We start from the raw sequence: 16,184 nt of genomic DNA, 5'->3' as shown, positions 1-16,184 counted from the left end.
ATCAGCCCCGTGTGTGTCTGGCTGTGCCAGCCATAATTCAGCCCCCAGGCTGGGGAGCCTGAGAGCCTCTCCCTACCCATCTGCCCTCACCATCAGGGCTGGGCAGAGGCTGAGACAGCAGTGGGCAGTGCAGGCCCTGTCTGCGGCCCTGAGAAGCAAAGGATGCAAAGGGATGGCGGCGGGGATGAAGGAAGGTGTCCTTCGGTGCTGCTAACGAGCCACACGGCGGGCTGCCTCTGGTTGGGTGCTGCCAGACACGTTCCCTGTTTCCACTGCAAAAATCCCCTCTAAGCCCTGGCTGCCTAATGCCGCCTTGATCTGATTAGATGCAGCCGCCCTCTGAAACCGGCGTTACCTGGCGGGCAGCACCGCCTCGGGTGGGGAGGCAGCGGTGAAGCCGAGCACAGGCGGTGAGGCGAGGCGGGTGGTGAGGCGAGGAGTGCAGCGGCGCTGGCCCCGGGAGGCGGCAGGCGGCCCCCCTGCCAGCAGCACCATCTGCCAGCCATGCGGCCGGCACGGGCTCAGGTGCGCGGGGACAATCCTGGCGTGCTGCCCGTCCCCGGGGCGGGGTGACGTGCGTCGTGGCAGGGCTGGCTGGGGGAGGATGGGGGGGTGATGCCTTCCCCCAGCTCAGCGGCGAGGCTGATGTCTGGCCTGCTCTCTCCTCCCTGGCAGCACCCCGGGGGAAGCGCGGCTGGAAGCCCTTCAACGCCATTCTGAAGGGAATGATTCTCTACCTGCAGAAGGTAGGCAGCAGCGGGGCCGCCTGCATCCATGGTACGAAGTGGGATTGTCCCCAGTCTGGGGGGGAGGTCACAGCAGTCCCTGCAGCAGCAAGACAGGGGCTCCAGCACATGGCATCACAAAGCCTGTACTACCCGGACGCCATGCCAGCTCGAGCCAGTGCTTTGGTAGTTGGTGGCATTCCCGTTCCTGGGGTGCTCAGGCATGGCTGGGGCAGTGAAAGCAGCTGCTGACCGAGGGCCCTGTGTGCGGAGGCTGGGCTGGGCTGGGCAGCGAGGAGGCACCAGGCCCTTTGCCCTGGGGTAGGTTGGGCTGCACGTCCTGTCTCTTGGAGGCACACACCAGGAACAGCCATCGTGCTGCTCTTGCCAAGCCCACGCACCCGAGTGGTGCAGCCTCTCCCCGTGGGTGTAGCGTGAGCTGGAGGGTGATCTCCAAGCCCCACCACTGCCAGCATGGTCCCCACGGCCTTGTAGAGCTGAGTCATGGTGGGGTGCATCCCTATGCCGGCTGTGAAACGCCCTGTGACTTGCAGGAGGAGTATAAGCCTGGGAAGGCACTGGTGGAAGAGGAGCTGAAGAACGCTATTAGCATCCACCATTCACTTGCCACGCGGGCATCTGACTACAGCAAGCGACCCAACGTCTTCTACCTCAGGACAGCTGACTGGAGGGTCTTCCTCTTCCAAGCACAGTGAGTCTCCTCCAGGAACACTGGCTAGGCCCCCCACTGGGCACACAGGGGCTTGTCTGACTGGAGCGGAGGGTGGGATGAGGCTTAGGGCCACCTCATTCTCTCCTGTCCTGGCCCTTTCTGGAGGGAAGGGGATCCAGTGCCAGTGTTGTGCTTTGCCTGACTCCTCCCAACCTCAATGGGCGTGCCATGGCCCATGTTTCTGGGGGCAGAGCCCCAGGTGCCCTGGCTGGCCAGGGCCAGGCCTGGGGGACCTGGATCTCATCTGCAGGGTAGATCCTTCTGCCTGTGACATGGACAGTGCTTAGAGCCTGTCTGCGGTTTGGCTTTTCTCCCCAGGAACCCAGAACAGATGCACTCATGGATCACGCGCATCAATGTGGTGGCAGCCATGTTCTCCGCGCCCCCCTTCCCTGCGGCCATTGGCTCCCAGAAGAAGTTCAGCCGCCCGCTGCTGCCCAGCTCCTGCACCAGGCTGTCCCAGGTGGGCCATGGTGTGAGGGACCCCCAAGTTTGCTGGTGGCAGTGTCCCCTGTGGAGGGACCCATGTGGTGCCGCAGCCCAGCTGCCTGCCAGTGGGGTGCAGGGCTGAGGGAGCATGGCCAGGGAGCTGCGGAGCAAGGGGGTGGTGAGGCTGGGTGAAGGGCAGCAGGTCTCACTCTTCGCAGGAGGGACGGGAGATGGGCAATGGAGTCAGACCGTGGAGGACAATGTGGCCCTGCACCATGGCTGCAGGGTCCTGCGGGGGCCAGGACCTTGAAAGGCAACCAGCCAGGGGGATTAGCTGGCGTGTGTGTGCCAGGGCAGTTATTCATAGAGCAGAAAGGATTAAAAAAACCCACCAGCCTAGTTTTAGAGGGGATTAAATTCTTCTGCTTTAAGACTGCAGCCAGCCCTGTGCCAGGCGAGAGCAGATTGCCCCCCAGGGCCTGTGCTTTTGCCTGCCATGTGAAAAAAAAAACCAAACCCCACAAAACAAACAATACAGGGGCAGAAGCTGAGATCCTGGCTGGACTTAAGAGGGGAGATACCTGTTCTGGCCCCAGCCAGCTCACACTGCACCCACCTGCTGCTGAGGGGCTGCAGGGGTGGGGCAGAGCAGAGAGGGGCACTGATGTGGTGCCACCTTTCCTCAGGAGGAGCAGGTGAAGAGCCATGAGACTAAGTTCAAGACAATGTCAGCAGAGCTGCTGGAGCATCGCTCCTCGCTGCCTGAGAAGAAGGTGAAGGGCAAGGAGTACGAGGAGCTGAAGCAGAGGGAAGATTATCTGGAGTTTGAGGTGAGCTGGACAACCCCCTCCAACTCTGCCCCCAGCCCCTCTGCCCCTGCTGGCTTGGCCATCCCTGAGGGATGGGACCACCCTGTCCCAGTACCCAGAATGGCTCTGGTACACCAGGTGCTGCCATAACACCGTCCCAGCTCTGCATCCACCCTGGGTGGGTAAGGGACTCCCTGGGTTTGGAGGCAGGCTGGGATGCACCATGGTGCTGCCAGCCCCCAAACTGGGGCAGTGCTACTCCCATGCTCCAGGATGGGGGTGGAAGGACCACAAGCATCCCCCCACCCCAACCCAGCCCTGGGATGCTGCCTGGGGTGGAGAGACCACGAGCATCCCCCCTGCCCCAGGATGCTGGCTGATGGGGCAGTGTCCAGCTCCTCCATCCTTCTCTCTGCTGCACTGTCCCCCTCCAGAAATCCCGCTATGGCACCTACGCCATGCTGCTGCGGGCCAAGCTGAAGGCCGGCTCCGAGGACCTGGCAGCGTTCGAGTCCGCCCTCTTTGATGCAGCAGGCGGGGAGGACGATGGCCTGAAAAAATCCCGATCCAGCCCCTCACTCAATGCGGAGCCCTCCGGCACGGCCACCAAGGTGAAGCGCAACATCTCGGAGCGCACCGGTCGCCAGCCCCCTGGCCACCCCAAGAAGTCATAAGCGAGCAGCATCAGGCACCTGCGCTGCAGCTCCTTTCCTGCCCCTGGTGCTGGGGTGGAGGCCATGTGCCTGCCAAGACCCTGCATGAGTCTGTCTGGCTGCAGCACAAGCCGAGGGGCTGACAGCCCTTCCCCAGCCACCAGCACCAGCCAGGCAGGGCCATGGCCCATCCTCCAGAGATGGTGGCAGAGCAGGACAGTCCCTGGTCCTTGCCCATGGGAGCTGCCCGTGCCATCCGCCCCATCAGACTCGTTCCTGCTCCTCTTTATCCTGTGCTTGGCTACAGGACCTAGTCCCCCGCCCCAGGGAGTGGGAACCACTGGGCTCAATTCTTCAGTGGTTTTTCACAGAAAAAAAAAAAAAAAAAAAAAGACAAAACTGCAGCAAAACAAAGCCAGTGGCCACTTCTCCTCCAGCTCCATTGTGCCATGGGGGGCAGACACGAGGGGGCCGGTCCTGGCTTGTCCCCTTTCCTCGGGGTGGTGGCCAGGGGAGCCAGGGCCATAGCACCCAGCTCCCTCTCTGCCATCCCAGCCACCTCTGCCCCCTTGCCGCTTTCTTACAACTTTTGAACGGTTTTTGTGATACAGTTTTGCACTTTTTAGTACCAGATCGAGCTGACCACCAGGGAGGGGTTTTTTTGGGGCTACTTTTGATGCTTTTTGGAAAATGTTTAAAAGAACAAACAAAACCATAAACCCAGCCATGTCCTGTAAGCACTGCAGTCTGTCAGGGAGGAGGTTTTGACACAGACTCTGGGGGAGACCCATCTCCCCTCCCTGCAGCAAGCCAAGCACGGACTCCTGCGTGTGCTGCTGCCTGCTCCCCAGCCCGGCTCCAGCACCAGCAACCCTTCAGAGCGAGCCAGCCCTGCAACCACCGCATGGAAGAGGCAGCCTTGGGATGGCAGCACCCATTGTTGTGCTCATGGCTGCACTGGTGCTTCATCACCACCCCCCTGGCAGCCTGGACCAGCCCCGTTTGCACCACCTGGGTGTGAGCATGGTACCTGGGGCATGCTGGGCAGCACCATGTAAGTACTTCGTGGGGAGGTGACCCCTGAAGCCAGGGCTGACTTGGCGCTCCTCACTGCCCTGTGGGGCTGGCACAGGCCAGAGCCAGCTTTCCTGCCTGTGCCATTTCTCCAACACATGGCTGGGGGCTCGGCTGCTGCCAGCAAAGCCTGATCTGCAGCACTGTGAGGTCCTCCTGCTGCAGCAGCGGTGGTGCAGCCCCTTCCTCAGCCATGGGCTCCCTCCTTGCCTAGGTGAGGGGCAGGCTGGGGCAGCACCCACCACCCAGGGGTTGACCAGAGGATGGTCGTCCCAGGCAAGGTGCTGTCGGTGGAGTGTGGCTGCAGGAGCGCCCAGGGTGCACAGGGCGTGGTCCAGAGACCTCAGAAGGGCTGCAGGCGGGGGGCTGGCAGACACGCTGTTCTCCGCTGTCTGGGACTCGGCTGGTTTCAGCACTGACTTTGCGAATGTGTCAAACTTTTTATTCTGCTCTTTTGAGTCTATTGCAAAAAAAAAAAAAAAAAGAAAAATTCCCCCCTCGCCCCAGGCGGCTTGGGAGGGAAAAAAACCTTTGTACAGCTTCTCTCGGTTACTGAAGTAAAATTCGCTCTTCACTTCTTGCGCGTGCTGTGGTTTACCCCGCCGGCTGGGGACGGCCCCGGGATGGACGGATGCTGAGGAGGGGCTGGCAGCTGCCTCCTTGCTGCTGGACGCCCTGGGCAGGGCTCGGGGGGCAGGGGTAGTGCCCTGCCAGCTCAGGATCGGGACTGGAGAGAGGGAGGGCAAAGGCCAATAGAAACTGCGTCCCTTTATTCAGAAGAGGGACCATTAAATAAGAGCAGAGAGGGATGGGAGCTGGCTGTGTCCCATCACCCTGAGTCCAGACAGCTGGGCCCCAAGTCCAGAAGGCACTTGTGTGGGCAGGGCAGGGTGGGGGGGGGCAATGTGGCCCCCCTGGGTGGGTGCGGGGACCACCGGCCCCTCAGTGCACCTGTGGCTGCTGGCTGTGGGGCAGCTCGCCCCCTGACCCTGGCTTCAGGGCCAGCGTAGGCACCTGCTCCTCCTCCACCGACTCGCTGCCATAGGCGCTGTCTTCCTTCAGCTCTGCAAAGCAACCCCGGTGCTGTCAGTGATGGGGAGGTTGGGGGGGCATCGAGGACCCTCTCCAGCCCCACCTTGCCCGTACCTGTGCTTTGCAGCTTCTCCAGCGCCTCCGTTTTGTGAAGCATCCTCACGGCCTTGCGCAGCCCCATAGAGTCCAGCGCCTCCAGCAGCCCCCCCAGGCTGCCTCCCGCCAGCTGTGGAGAGAGGGCATTAAGCGGGGCCAGGGGCTGGACAGGCAGGGGGGACAGGGGCAGCCTGGCCAGGCACTGACCTCGTAACTGCGCAGGAGGCTGACGCTGGGTGAGGGGGTGTCCTTGTAGGTCTCCACGAGGCTGCAGAGCCCCAGGCGCTTGGCCAGCTCGATCCAGTCTGACCCACTGCAGTCTTGGTTCAGCAGCTGCTCCAGCCCCTGCAGCGCCTCACTGTCCAGCGACAGGACCTTCCCTGCGCAGGAGAGGTGTCTCCCTGACACCCTGCCCGTCTCCGCTGCTGGGAGGCTGGTGCCTTGCCCAGGGACAGCTCTCTGGGGGAAAGGAGATGCTCACCTGGCTGGGGGGCAGCAGGCAGGTCTGCCTTGGGGCCTTGCTGGGATGCCTGCAGCAGGATCTCCCGCACCTGTGGACACGCACAGACATCAGCATCCCCCAAAGCACTGGCCAGTGCACCCCGCCTCCCCATACCACGGCTCCCCTGGGACACGGAGGGGCACACGCATCCTCGCGGAAGCATCTCCTGGAGCTCTGTCCCACCCCTGCCCTGGCCCCTGCAGAAATGGTCCCAGGGGTTTGATCCCCCTTCCAGCCCCGCACACCTTCTGGCTCCGAGTCAGGTCCAGGGGTGTGTGGCAGCGGCGCTGCCTGTGCCCTGCCTGCCCATGCCCCTGCATGGGGGACTCGGGGTTGGTGCCACGCTCCACAGCCAGGGCTGGCTCTCCCTGCTCCTCAGGGTCGGCGTCCGTGTCACTGCTGGCCTCTGACGAGGACGGGCTGATGGGCTCGTCGTTCTCGCACAGCATGTCCGCCCCTGTCAAAGAGAGGTGAACTGAGCCCTGAAAAGGGCAGGTCGGCCCAGGGTGCCAGAGTCTGCTCTGTGCCCAGGCACGCCCTTGCACGGGCAGCTGGGGCTGCAGGGAGGGGAGGGAGGGCGCACCCTACCTGCTTTGAGGAGCAGTTTGGTGAGCGTGGGGGAACCCAGGCCAGCAGCCAGGTGCAGGGGCGTGTTCCCGGCAAAGGTCCGGCTGTTGACATCTGCTCCCAGCTACAGAAAAAGGCGTGAGCCTGTGAGTATGGGCTGCCTGGCTGCTGCCCCCCACCCCTGCCTCCTGTCAGCCCTCAGACCTCAACAGACCCCCAGGGCCTGAGAGGAGGAGGCTGCACCCCATCCCCACAGCCATCAACCCATCAGCACCCCCGTACCTTCTTCACCAAGTGGGTGGCCATGTTCAGGTTCTCCATCTCCACGGCCAGGTGCAGTGGGGTCCTCCCGCCCTGTCTCTCCACCGCGTTCACGTCTGCTCCCTTCCTGACCAGCAGGTCCAAGCAGGCCAGACTCCTTGCTTTCACGGCCAAATGCACAGGTAGGAAGCCTGCAACAGGGGAAGAGGCTCAGTAGCCCTCTAGCCAAGCCCACTACGGCACCACTAGGTTCCTGCCCATCATCTCCCAGCCCTGCTCACCATGGAAATTGGGCAGGCGGAGCAGGTAAGGGGCAGCGGAGCCCAGGTGGGCCAGCAGCATCCTCAGCATCTCTTCATCACCAGCCTGGAGCGCCAGGTGCAGCAGGGAATTGCCATAACGGTCCAGCAAGGTGGGGTCGGCACGGGCTTGCAGCAGGAGCTGGACCACTTGGGGCTGCTTGGTGATGACTGCCAGATGCAGCGGCGTCTGCAGGACAGCAGCATCTCCTCAGCAGTGCTCGCAGGAGGAGCTGAGTCCCGCACCACCGTCCTTGCCAGTGTGGCTGCCCTGTGCGCAGCCCTGCAGCCTCCCCACTGCAGAAGCGGTAACAGGAGCCCCTGGGGTTGGGAAATGGGAGAGGGCCCCAGGCAGAGGAGAACCGGCTGACCCAGGAAATGTGTACCTGCTGCAGGTTGTTGGAGATGTTGATGATCTGCTGGCTGGGGATGCTAACAATGACCTCGATCAGCTGCTTGATCACAGCCGTCTGCTCATGGATAATAGCGAGGTGCAAAGGCCTGCAGAGAGAGCGGGGATGGCCCCTGGCTCAGCTCCATGCCTCTCCAGGTCCCCCCGCTGTCACCTCCTGCTGCCCAGAGTCCACATAGCATCTCTGTCAGCCAACAAGGCTTCCTCACACTTCCCCCCAAACCCCTCGTGCGCTCACGTGTCTCCATTCTCATCCTGCGACGCGGCTAGGTGCCTCTGGACCGCCAGCAGCATGCGGGGGTCAGCGGTGACCGAGTAGTCAAGCAAGGCATGGGCGTTGCGACGGGCCAGCGCCAGCATCCACAGCTGGCAGAACTGGGCTGTGGGGCAAAGCAGGCTGGACGTCACCTCTGGGAGTGGCAGCCCCATCCACCTTCCCGCATCCCCCTGGGCGCAGAGGAGAGTGGCACCTGGCCCCCAAAGGTCCCAGACCTGTGCCCCCTCTCCCGAGCCCGAGTGATGTCCCCCCGCCCTCGCTCCAGCCCAGCCTACCGTGCTTCTGCAGCTCCTTGCAGTATGTGCTCTCTGCAGGCACCTGCCTGTCGGTCCCGGGCCCCTCTGCCTCAGGGCCCTTCATCTGCATGCCCCCCTGGTAGCCCCCCATGGGGTGGGGGCCAGGCGAGTAGATGCTGTTGTAGGCCAGCTCAGGGGAGTAGGGGAAGCTGAGGTTCCCGCCTGTGGGGCAAGGGAGGACAGTGAGGCTGGAGGGGAGTGGGGAGCACCCAGGGCTGGGCAGCGGCCACCCGAGCAGGGAGGAAGAACAGGGGTCCCTACTCACCTCCTCCAGAGCCGAAGCCCCCGGCCCCCCCGCCGGCACCCCCCATGTGCGAGCCCCCGCCAAAGTGCTGGGGAAACTGAGGCAGGACTTTCTTGCGCTTCCTCTCCACTTCTTCCTTATCTGTGGGGAGAGAGAGGTGGCAGAGTGAGGGTCAGCCCCGGCAGTGGGGGGCACACTGGCCTGCCCGGGGGGTGCTCACCTTCCACCACAGGGTAGTAGGTGAACTGCTTGGAGTCGCTCACGTCACCCCCCCGCTTCCGCTTCAGCTGCAGGAAGACGGTGACGGGACGGTCAATCTTGGGCTTGTGGTAGGGGGGCGTGCGGAAGACGATGGCGTACTGTGGGCAGGACAGATGGACATGGGGTCTCGCTCCTCCCTGGAGCCTGGGATGGAGCTCCCCCACCCTGCAGGGCACCCGCCTGCCTCTGGGCATGGCAGGACGCTCCCCTGCCTGCCCCGTACCTGCTTGTGCACGTCAGTAGGGGAGAAGTCCCCGAAGGCCTGCCAGCCGTTCTCATCATCCTCATAGAAACGCACCTCGATGTCGTCTGGGGAGAGAAGGGGCGTTGGCACCACCTGTCTCCCCGCCCCAGCCATGCTCCAGGGACACAGACTCCCACTGCAGCCGCTCTGGAAGGTTTTGGCTGGAGGGAATGGCTTTTACCTTTCTGAACTTTATCACACAGCAAGTAGACCTCATCCCCTCCCCGCACGGAGCCTGCTGTCTTATCCATCCGAGAGATCTTCAGGTTGGAAGCTCCTGGGGACTCTGCAGAGTGAGAGGAGGCATTGGGCACCACCGTGGCAGACAAAGAATCCCTCACCTCCTTACCCCATCCTGCCTTGTGCCCTCCCTGGCCTGGCCCCACACTCACTGCTGTCGTGGATGGGGTCTGAGATGACAGGCTGGAGGGCCAGCGTGAAGTTCCCACTGCTGTCGCGCAGATAGGCGGTGAAGCGCAACCGCACAATGCTCAGGTCCATCACCTTCTTCAGCTCCTTTGCCTCCAGCTCAATCTCACGCAGCTCGGCTTCTGCTGGGGCAGGGGGAGAGATCGTCACACTAGGCGAGGGGACGGGGGTCCAGCTCCCCCTGCCTGTCCCCACCAGCCCCATGCTAACCCCAGCTGTCACCCCCCAGCAGCTCCCTGCTCCCCCTGGGGCATTGAGTCCCACCGAGCCCCTAGACCGCCCTCACCTGTCAGCGCATGGCTCCTGTTGCGTAACTTCTGCTGCTTCAGCTTTTCCTTCATGATTTCCATCATGTTCTTCTTGGTGACGTGAAGCACACCCAGGTTGCTGAACCTGGAGAAGAGGGATCCCGCTGGGATCTGGGAGCACCAGGGCTGGGAGCAGCCAGCCTTGGGGGACACAGGCTCCTGCAGCCAGGAAGGAGCGGTGCACAGCACAGAGCGGTGCCGCTCGGGCAGCAGGGGTTCAATGTCTGCAGGGCATAAGAGAAGCAACCGCAGAGGGGAGGGAAGGAGCCCAGAAAAGAGGCGGCTGGGAAACTCCGGGCTCCCACAGTGACATGTCCAAAGGTGGGGACCAGGAGGGCTGGAGGCTGGAGGGATGCAGACCAGGCTGAGCCAGCAGCCAGGGCTGGATTTACAAGAGCTACAAGAAACTTCATATACAGCAGTAGAGTGCATGCAGTTCCGGCCACTCCTCTCCTGCTCCAGCAGAAGACCCCGGGAAAACACCCTCTTCTCCAAACCAGGCTGGCGGGCCAGCAGCGTCAGGGCACACGGGCACCCGAGCAGCCAGGAGCCTGCCTGCTCCTGCCTCAGCAGCTGCCAGGGCCAGAAGCCACCTGCAAGCACTTGCTGAATAACCCTGGGGAGCTGCGACCCTGAGGAGAGAAGCCCAAAACAAACTGCACGTGCTGACCCCAGGGCTGGGCAAAATGCTCAGGGAGGAGAGTTGTACCCACGACCTCCTCTAAACCCACCCTGGCAAATCCCGCTCCTGGAGGCACTAACCGTCCTCTTCTCCCCTGCCTGTAGGCTGCAGCCAGCCCCTCAGCCACCCCGTGTTGGAAAGAGACCACCCCAGGTCTCCCTGCACACATACTGAGCCGTCATGTCCTTGGGTCCCACGATTGTGACGCAGTTGCCAGCCTCATTGCACTGCTTGCCCACCAAGCTGTGGGCGTGCACGCGGGGAGGGTCACTGTGCGTCACCAGGTCCACCTCAATCCGGGCCATCCCTGTGTAGTTGCAAATCTGCGGGAAGAAAGGAGATGAGAGTCAGAAACAACATCCTGGGAGCCTGCAGGAGTCTTTGCAAGCCCCTGCTACCCTTCCCCACAGCCACCACCCCTCCTGCTGCAGCCCTCCCATCCTTTCAGTGCCAGGAGACACACAGAGCTGGATACACAGGTCACGTCCTTCCTTCGAGGAACCCTCCTGGTGCCTGCACACATTGGCCAAAGACACTGCCCCATGCCCTCCCCAGGGCAGCGCTCACCTTGACAGTGGGATAAGTCTTGCGCCCCTTCTCGCTGGATGCTCCCGGCAGCCCACCATGTGAAGGACCCTCGCAGCCGTACCGAAAGCGGAACCCCCGCTGCAGAGGCAAAGAGGGGGTCAGCCAAGGGTGGCCCACACCTGACACTGTGAGAGCAGGGGGTGACAGCTACACCTGCCCTTACCTGGGTGATGTCCTTACCTGCTTTGGCTGCTCGATGATGACAAGGTAGGGACCTTCCACTGGAGGACAGAGAGGAGAGAAACACAGGGGATAACCAAAGCACCAATAAGCAACACAGGATAACCCAAGTGTGTGCTCCCAGTAGGGATGCTGGAGGTGCAGGGACAATGCTGAAGGTGTGGTGACCCCTGACTGTCCCATGAGGCTGCTCAGTGCCCCTGTGCAGTCAGAGCCCAGCCAGGAGCAGCGGGCAGAGTGGCAGGGAGTGGAGGGAAGGGCCTGAGGACGCTCTGGCACGCAGGGAGCCTCTGGAGACCCATCACAGCCCAACCCTAGGTCCTTGGTAGACTGAGCAGTGGGGCCAGACCGAGCAGTCCCCCTGTCCCAGTGGCACGGGGCAGGGATTCCCAGCCAGCCAACAGTGGGGCCAGCGGGGAAACAGCCTGTGGTGCAGCTGGGAACTACGAGGCGTGAGTCAGCCTGCCGGGAAACCCCCCTGCAGCTGGGGACCCCCAGGAGGGCACAGCCAGGGGGACCCTTACCTGTTTCCATTAGGGGCTCCTTCTGCTCCATCATGTGGGAGCCGAAATTGAAGTCATCATAGTCAATCCCATCCAGGCACTGGGTGACAGAAGGGAAGACGAGTGTGATGAGTGTGTTGGGACTGGGACCCCCAATCACCCTGGGGAATGGGCACAGTCCCCATCTCTAACCCTGGCGGTGGGGGGGCTCAGTCTGACACAGACCCCATTGCCCACCTTGGGGCAGAGGGGGCAGGCACACATCCCCTGTCCCCCTTGGGGAAGAGGGGTGGGACCACTCATTGCCTACCTCTGGGAGCACCTGCAGACCCCCACTTTGCCCACCCTGGGCGCAAGCACAGACCCCACACCTCCCACCTCGGAGGCAGGCACAGATCCCCCCATCTCCCACCCGGGGGATGGACACAGAACCCTCATCTCCCACCCTGGGGGCAGGCACAGACCCCTCACCTCCCACCCCAGTGGCACCTGCAGACCCCCCACTCCCACCCGGGGGACGGACACAGACCTCTATCTCCCAACCCGGGGGCCCCCGCAGACCCCCACCTCACACCGCACCCCTGGGTCAGGCACTGTCGCCCAGCTCAGCCCCGCCGTCGGGTCCGGGCACAGGACCCCCCCCATCCCCCCGCCTCGGGTCCGGGCCGCTCCGCGCAGCACTCACGGGCTGGAACTGCTCGTCCATGTCTGCGCGGGGCCGGCCGCCGGCCTGCGGGGACAGCGCGGGGGTGAGCGGGGACCGGCGGCGGCAGGAAGGCACCGCCGCTCCGGAAAGTCCCTAGAAACCCCGCCGAGCCGGGAAATGACGGGACCGCGCGTCACCGCCCCGCCCCGCCCCGCCCCGCGGCCCGGACCCGCTGCAGCGGAGCCCGACCCGGTGCGGCCCGGGGCCCGGCCGCTCTGCGCCCGTCGGTGGCTGCCGCGGCCCGGCCTGGGGCGGTGGGACGGGACGGGTCGGGCCGGCTCCTCGCCGCCGGGGAGTTTTGGGCTCCGGGCTGGAAATCCCGGCGCTGCCTGGCAGCCCCCGGAGCGCCCCGAGGCCCCGAGCTTTTCCCCCGGGAGCGCGCAGGGGGTTGCCCCGCACCATCCCCAGCCGCCTGCTCCGCTCCGGGCTCCGGGCTCCCTCCCCGCTGCCCTTTCCCAAGGAGAACCGCAGCGCAGCAGCGTGCCTGAAACCGGCCGAGCCGGGCCGTAACACCCTGTGGCCTGCCAGGCTCTCACCCCGCATCATCTCTGCACCCCCCGCACAGGGATGTCTCCTCCAAGCCCCACTGGACCCACACTCCTGTGGGAGTCCTGTGGCTGCCCCAAAGCCCACTGTTCACCCCCGGCCAGGGGAAGCTTTCCGGGACTCCGCAGCCCGAAGCGGGCGCAGGGCACCCCCTCGCCAGGCACCCGAAGGGGTGCTTTTCCGCTCCTCCACCATTCCAGTTTCCACTTACACAGCAGCCTCTGCATCCTTCTTGCGGAGAGGCGTTTGCCACCCGCCTTCCCACTCCCTCTTTCCCACTAGGAAGCATCTGGTTTCAAGGCGGGAGCAGCAGCCTCCGAGCCCTCCGCCGTGGGAGCATCTCCCGCCGCCCCGGCACCCGACACCGCATGCTCCCTGCCGACCCCAGCAAGGCACTGCCAGCAGCAGGGCCCCATCCTCGCACCCATAGCGCTCACACCCTCCTACTCACCGGGGAGGAAGAGGCTGGTCTCAGCAACCCGTCCAGCCCCAGCATCACTGCAGAGACTGCCGGCTACCACAGGCGGAGGTCCCACTGCGGTGAAGGTCTGCCTGACCACAGGAAGCCACCAGAGACTTCTAGCAAAGGGGCAGGATCAGAGCAGAGCCTCCGGGCACGCGCTCTTGCTCCGCATTTCTTCTCCTCACTAAGCAATGGAAAGAAAAAAAAAGAAAAAAAAAACCCATATCTGACTCCGCGGTGCCCTCATACCATGAATTTCTGAATCAGTGGTTGCTGCAGGTCCTGCTCAGGGGATTTTGGGTGTGTGGGAGAAAAGGGGAAGGAAGGGGATTGTTCAACCCATGCGTGACTCATATTCTTCAGAAGCTGAAAAGCGCCTTTTCAAGGAGATTTTCCAGCCCCTTGGGTCCTCCAGAGGGGCTGCCCTGTGGCTCCAGTGCCCTGTGGCCCCAGGGCTGAGGTTGTCCCCAGCTGACCTATGGGAAGCAGCCTGCCTGCTGTTGGGATCCCACTGGACATCCCGCCTGGGCAGCCTCAGCCTACCACTACCAGCCAGCCACCTCATCACAGAGAGGTGAAGGAGGGGACAAACATCCTTCCTCAGTGTGCTGGGAACAGCCACCTCGAACCCTACCCACTGAGCCTCACCGGAGGAGCCCAGGCCCAAAGATGCTGGAGAACAGACTGTGCCCCTTGAACAGAACAGCTCCCCTTCTGCCGTGCCATCAGCCTCATCCCTTCTAGAGGGGTTTTTGCAGCTCACTCATCGCTGCCCCAGACACTTCCACTTGTTGCAGCAAACAACATGACTAAGGAACATCATGGGGTCATGCCTGCATCTCCCCAGCCTGCACAGCTCTGACTTACTCGGGGGGTTGCTAGCTGTACGCCTGCACACTTGCACAGTGCGCGTTGGAGGAAGCCCACCCTGCTCACTAAGCAGAGCTGGAGCGTCTTCGCCCACTTCCCTGTTCCTGGAAGAGCAACCTCAAGCAACCTCAGACCTGCTCTCAAGGTAAGTCCTGCCTCCTGTGCCAAGCAGCCATGCCCTTCAGGCCCCCAGGACCCCGGGTTTCCCCTAGGAGTGTATCACACTTGGCTTTTATCCCCCACACATCCCAGGAGGGGACCCATCTCCCCCTCCTGCCATCAGCAGCATCCTCTGCTCTGTGGTACCCAGTGCATCTGGCCTGGACGTTGGAGTTGCACACACATTGCAGCCCCACTTTGCTGTGCTAATTGTCAGACCTGCCTAGGGCTCCGGAAGGATTCTCTGGCATTGCAGGGAACAGGGGAAAGAGCAGCAGCCTGACTGATGCACTGCCCAGAGCAGCATCAGCTCCGTGCCCCGGTGCGCAGCACTGCCGAGGCGCCTTTGCTGAATGGCACAGCCTCCCTGTGCCAGCCAGACCGCCACAATTAAGGGCCAGCCACTGGCAAGCGGCACGAGCTAAAGCTGTTCTTCCATGCCTGCAGCTCCTTGAACATGACCTAGTACTGCAGGTGCTATTTTCTTTCCTCCCGTGACAGCCGGCTGGCTTGCAGAGCTGATGCCCTGTGGGCAGGAGGGAAACATCCCTGTCTGTCTGTGGCAGGAGCATTTAGCAGCCGTGGGAAAGGGCACTCTAGAAACACAGGAGGTGGCACAAGCACAGCTTTGCTCCAAACCGCCCCGGTGTACTGCTGGCACGTTCGAGCCACCCAGCTGCCTGCTCCTTGAACCTACTATTCCCTGCGCATTTTGCTTCCCTTGAGACCTGCCAACGCTTCCAAAGATGGCCCTAAATCTCTGACCTGGCCTTCTGCACAAATCCGTCCCAGGAGTCCCAACAGCTACTGACAAGAGGCTGGCAATAGGCTGCCATGTCCCTCTCACACAGCGTTCACAGGGACTTTGTTCTGAGACTCTTCCTGGAAACCAGGTCCTTGACTTGCAAGTGTGGCAGAGAGAAATCCCCTCTCCCTGAACGCTCCCAGAGCCTTCCCCTCCCCGACAGCCTGCCCTCGAGCACCGAAGCCATTCATACTGCTCTGCACAAAATGCCTTTATTCCCGTTGTGGCTATCAAGTCGGTTTTGGCAAACCCCAGCCACCCACTGATCTTCTGGTTTTCTCCTCCAGGGACGGCAAACCGGCTGCTCTGCTGTTGTGTTATGAACCATCGGCTCCAGTTGCCTATCTCTGCGCCCTCAGAAAACCCCTCTCAGCGCCAGCCCGCTTTTTGCTGTCTCGCACTCTCTCCTGGTTTCCACTCTGCCCGCGCGATGCCTCCTGCGTTGGCGTTCGCGGCTGCTGTTGGGGTAGAGCTGGCTGGGCCTGCGGGCGCCCACTGCTTCCCCGTGGGCCAGCAGCCAGCCCTGCTCACTGCGCAGGCCAGGGTGGGTGCGCAGGAGGGAGGGACAGCCATGGGACGGGAAAATATTCACCGGCAACACGGAAACGGGAAAATAAGCAGCTTCCCGACTGGCAGGGAAGCCAGCACCAGCGCTGGGACTGGCTTTCTCCTCCCCACGACAAGAGAGCAGCCTGGATCTCTCCGCAGCCTGTAGCTCCCAGCATCTCTTCTCCCAGCTGGCCCCAGAGCCGGCCGAGGGGCAGCCGGGGACCGGCGTGGCTGCCGCGGCGAGTGGGCGGCCAGGGGCTGCTGAGCGCTAGCCGCTGCACACCCCGCAGCAGGGACCGGCAGCCCCGGCCCCCCAACTTTAAACCTCTTGCCCCCCGCAGCCCCCCTTCCCACCGGGAATCAGGGCACCGGCCTCCCCCCCCGACGGCCCCCTCCTCTCCCCGGCCGCTTACCTCCAGCCCCAGCCCCGGCGCTGCCGCCTCGACCCGGCCGCGGCCTCGGGAAAGTCCCGTCCCGGCTCC

The 16,184-nt window shown here is 63.2% G+C and overlaps 2 protein-coding genes across 3 annotated transcripts in view; one reads left to right on the top strand and one right to left on the bottom strand.

Annotated features, from left to right (window-relative positions):
* Nucleotides 1–5,000, top strand: part of PSD (pleckstrin and Sec7 domain containing) — a 46,614-nt gene extending 41,614 nt beyond the window's left edge. For both annotated transcript variants that reach the window (XM_086751802.1, XM_086751803.1), the window contains 5 exons: nucleotides 676–746; nucleotides 1,280–1,437; nucleotides 1,777–1,921; nucleotides 2,574–2,717; nucleotides 3,131–5,000. In XM_086751802.1, the coding sequence (XP_086607928.1) occupies nucleotides 676–746; nucleotides 1,280–1,437; nucleotides 1,777–1,921; nucleotides 2,574–2,717; nucleotides 3,131–3,370 (758 nt within the window). In that variant the 3' untranslated portion in view covers nucleotides 3,371–5,000. The remainder of the gene's footprint in view (nucleotides 1–675; nucleotides 747–1,279; nucleotides 1,438–1,776; nucleotides 1,922–2,573; nucleotides 2,718–3,130) is intronic.
* Nucleotides 5,001–5,178: 178 nt separating this feature from the next.
* On the bottom strand, nucleotides 5,179–16,146 carry NFKB2 (nuclear factor kappa B subunit 2). Its single transcript, XM_086751810.1, has 24 exons — nucleotides 16,116–16,146; nucleotides 13,308–13,503; nucleotides 12,290–12,334; nucleotides 11,626–11,704; nucleotides 11,102–11,142; nucleotides 10,901–10,999; nucleotides 10,505–10,656; nucleotides 9,630–9,736; nucleotides 9,307–9,465; nucleotides 9,096–9,200; nucleotides 8,894–8,979; nucleotides 8,630–8,768; nucleotides 8,431–8,550; nucleotides 8,145–8,327; nucleotides 7,831–7,972; nucleotides 7,567–7,681; nucleotides 7,163–7,370; nucleotides 6,903–7,072; nucleotides 6,642–6,744; nucleotides 6,299–6,510; nucleotides 6,033–6,102; nucleotides 5,759–5,931; nucleotides 5,570–5,681; nucleotides 5,179–5,487 (listed from the first exon to the last, which is right to left on the bottom strand). The coding sequence occupies exons 2-24, from the start codon at nucleotides 13,350–13,352 to the stop codon at nucleotides 5,366–5,368; spliced, it is 2,787 nt and encodes a 928-aa protein (XP_086607936.1). The 5' UTR covers nucleotides 13,353–13,503; nucleotides 16,116–16,146; the 3' UTR covers nucleotides 5,179–5,365.
* Nucleotides 16,147–16,184: the final 38 nt, after the last annotated feature.

This window comes from Chlamydotis macqueenii, chromosome 7 (genome assembly GCF_036417535.1).
Source record: "Chlamydotis macqueenii isolate bChlMac1 chromosome 7, bChlMac1.mat, whole genome shotgun sequence".
In the NCBI taxonomy this organism is placed as follows: domain Eukaryota; kingdom Metazoa; phylum Chordata; class Aves; order Otidiformes; family Otididae; genus Chlamydotis; species Chlamydotis macqueenii.
Note: the sequence above shows the minus strand (reverse complement) of the source record. Positions and strands in the feature narration are given on the sequence as shown.

Coding starts and splice junctions, on each gene's coding strand:
- NFKB2 (XM_086751810.1), bottom strand. CDS start 13,352: ATGCTGGGGCTGGACGGGTTGCTGAGACCAGCCTCTTCCTCCCCG. Junction 11,000..11,101: donor TCATCGAGCAGCCAAAGCAG/GTAAGGACATCA, acceptor TTGCCTCTGCAG/CGGGGGTTCCGCTTTCGGTA. Junction 7,973..8,144: donor CAAGGAGCTGCAGAAGCACG/GTAGGCTGGGCT, acceptor TTTGCCCCACAG/CCCAGTTCTGCCAGCTGTGG.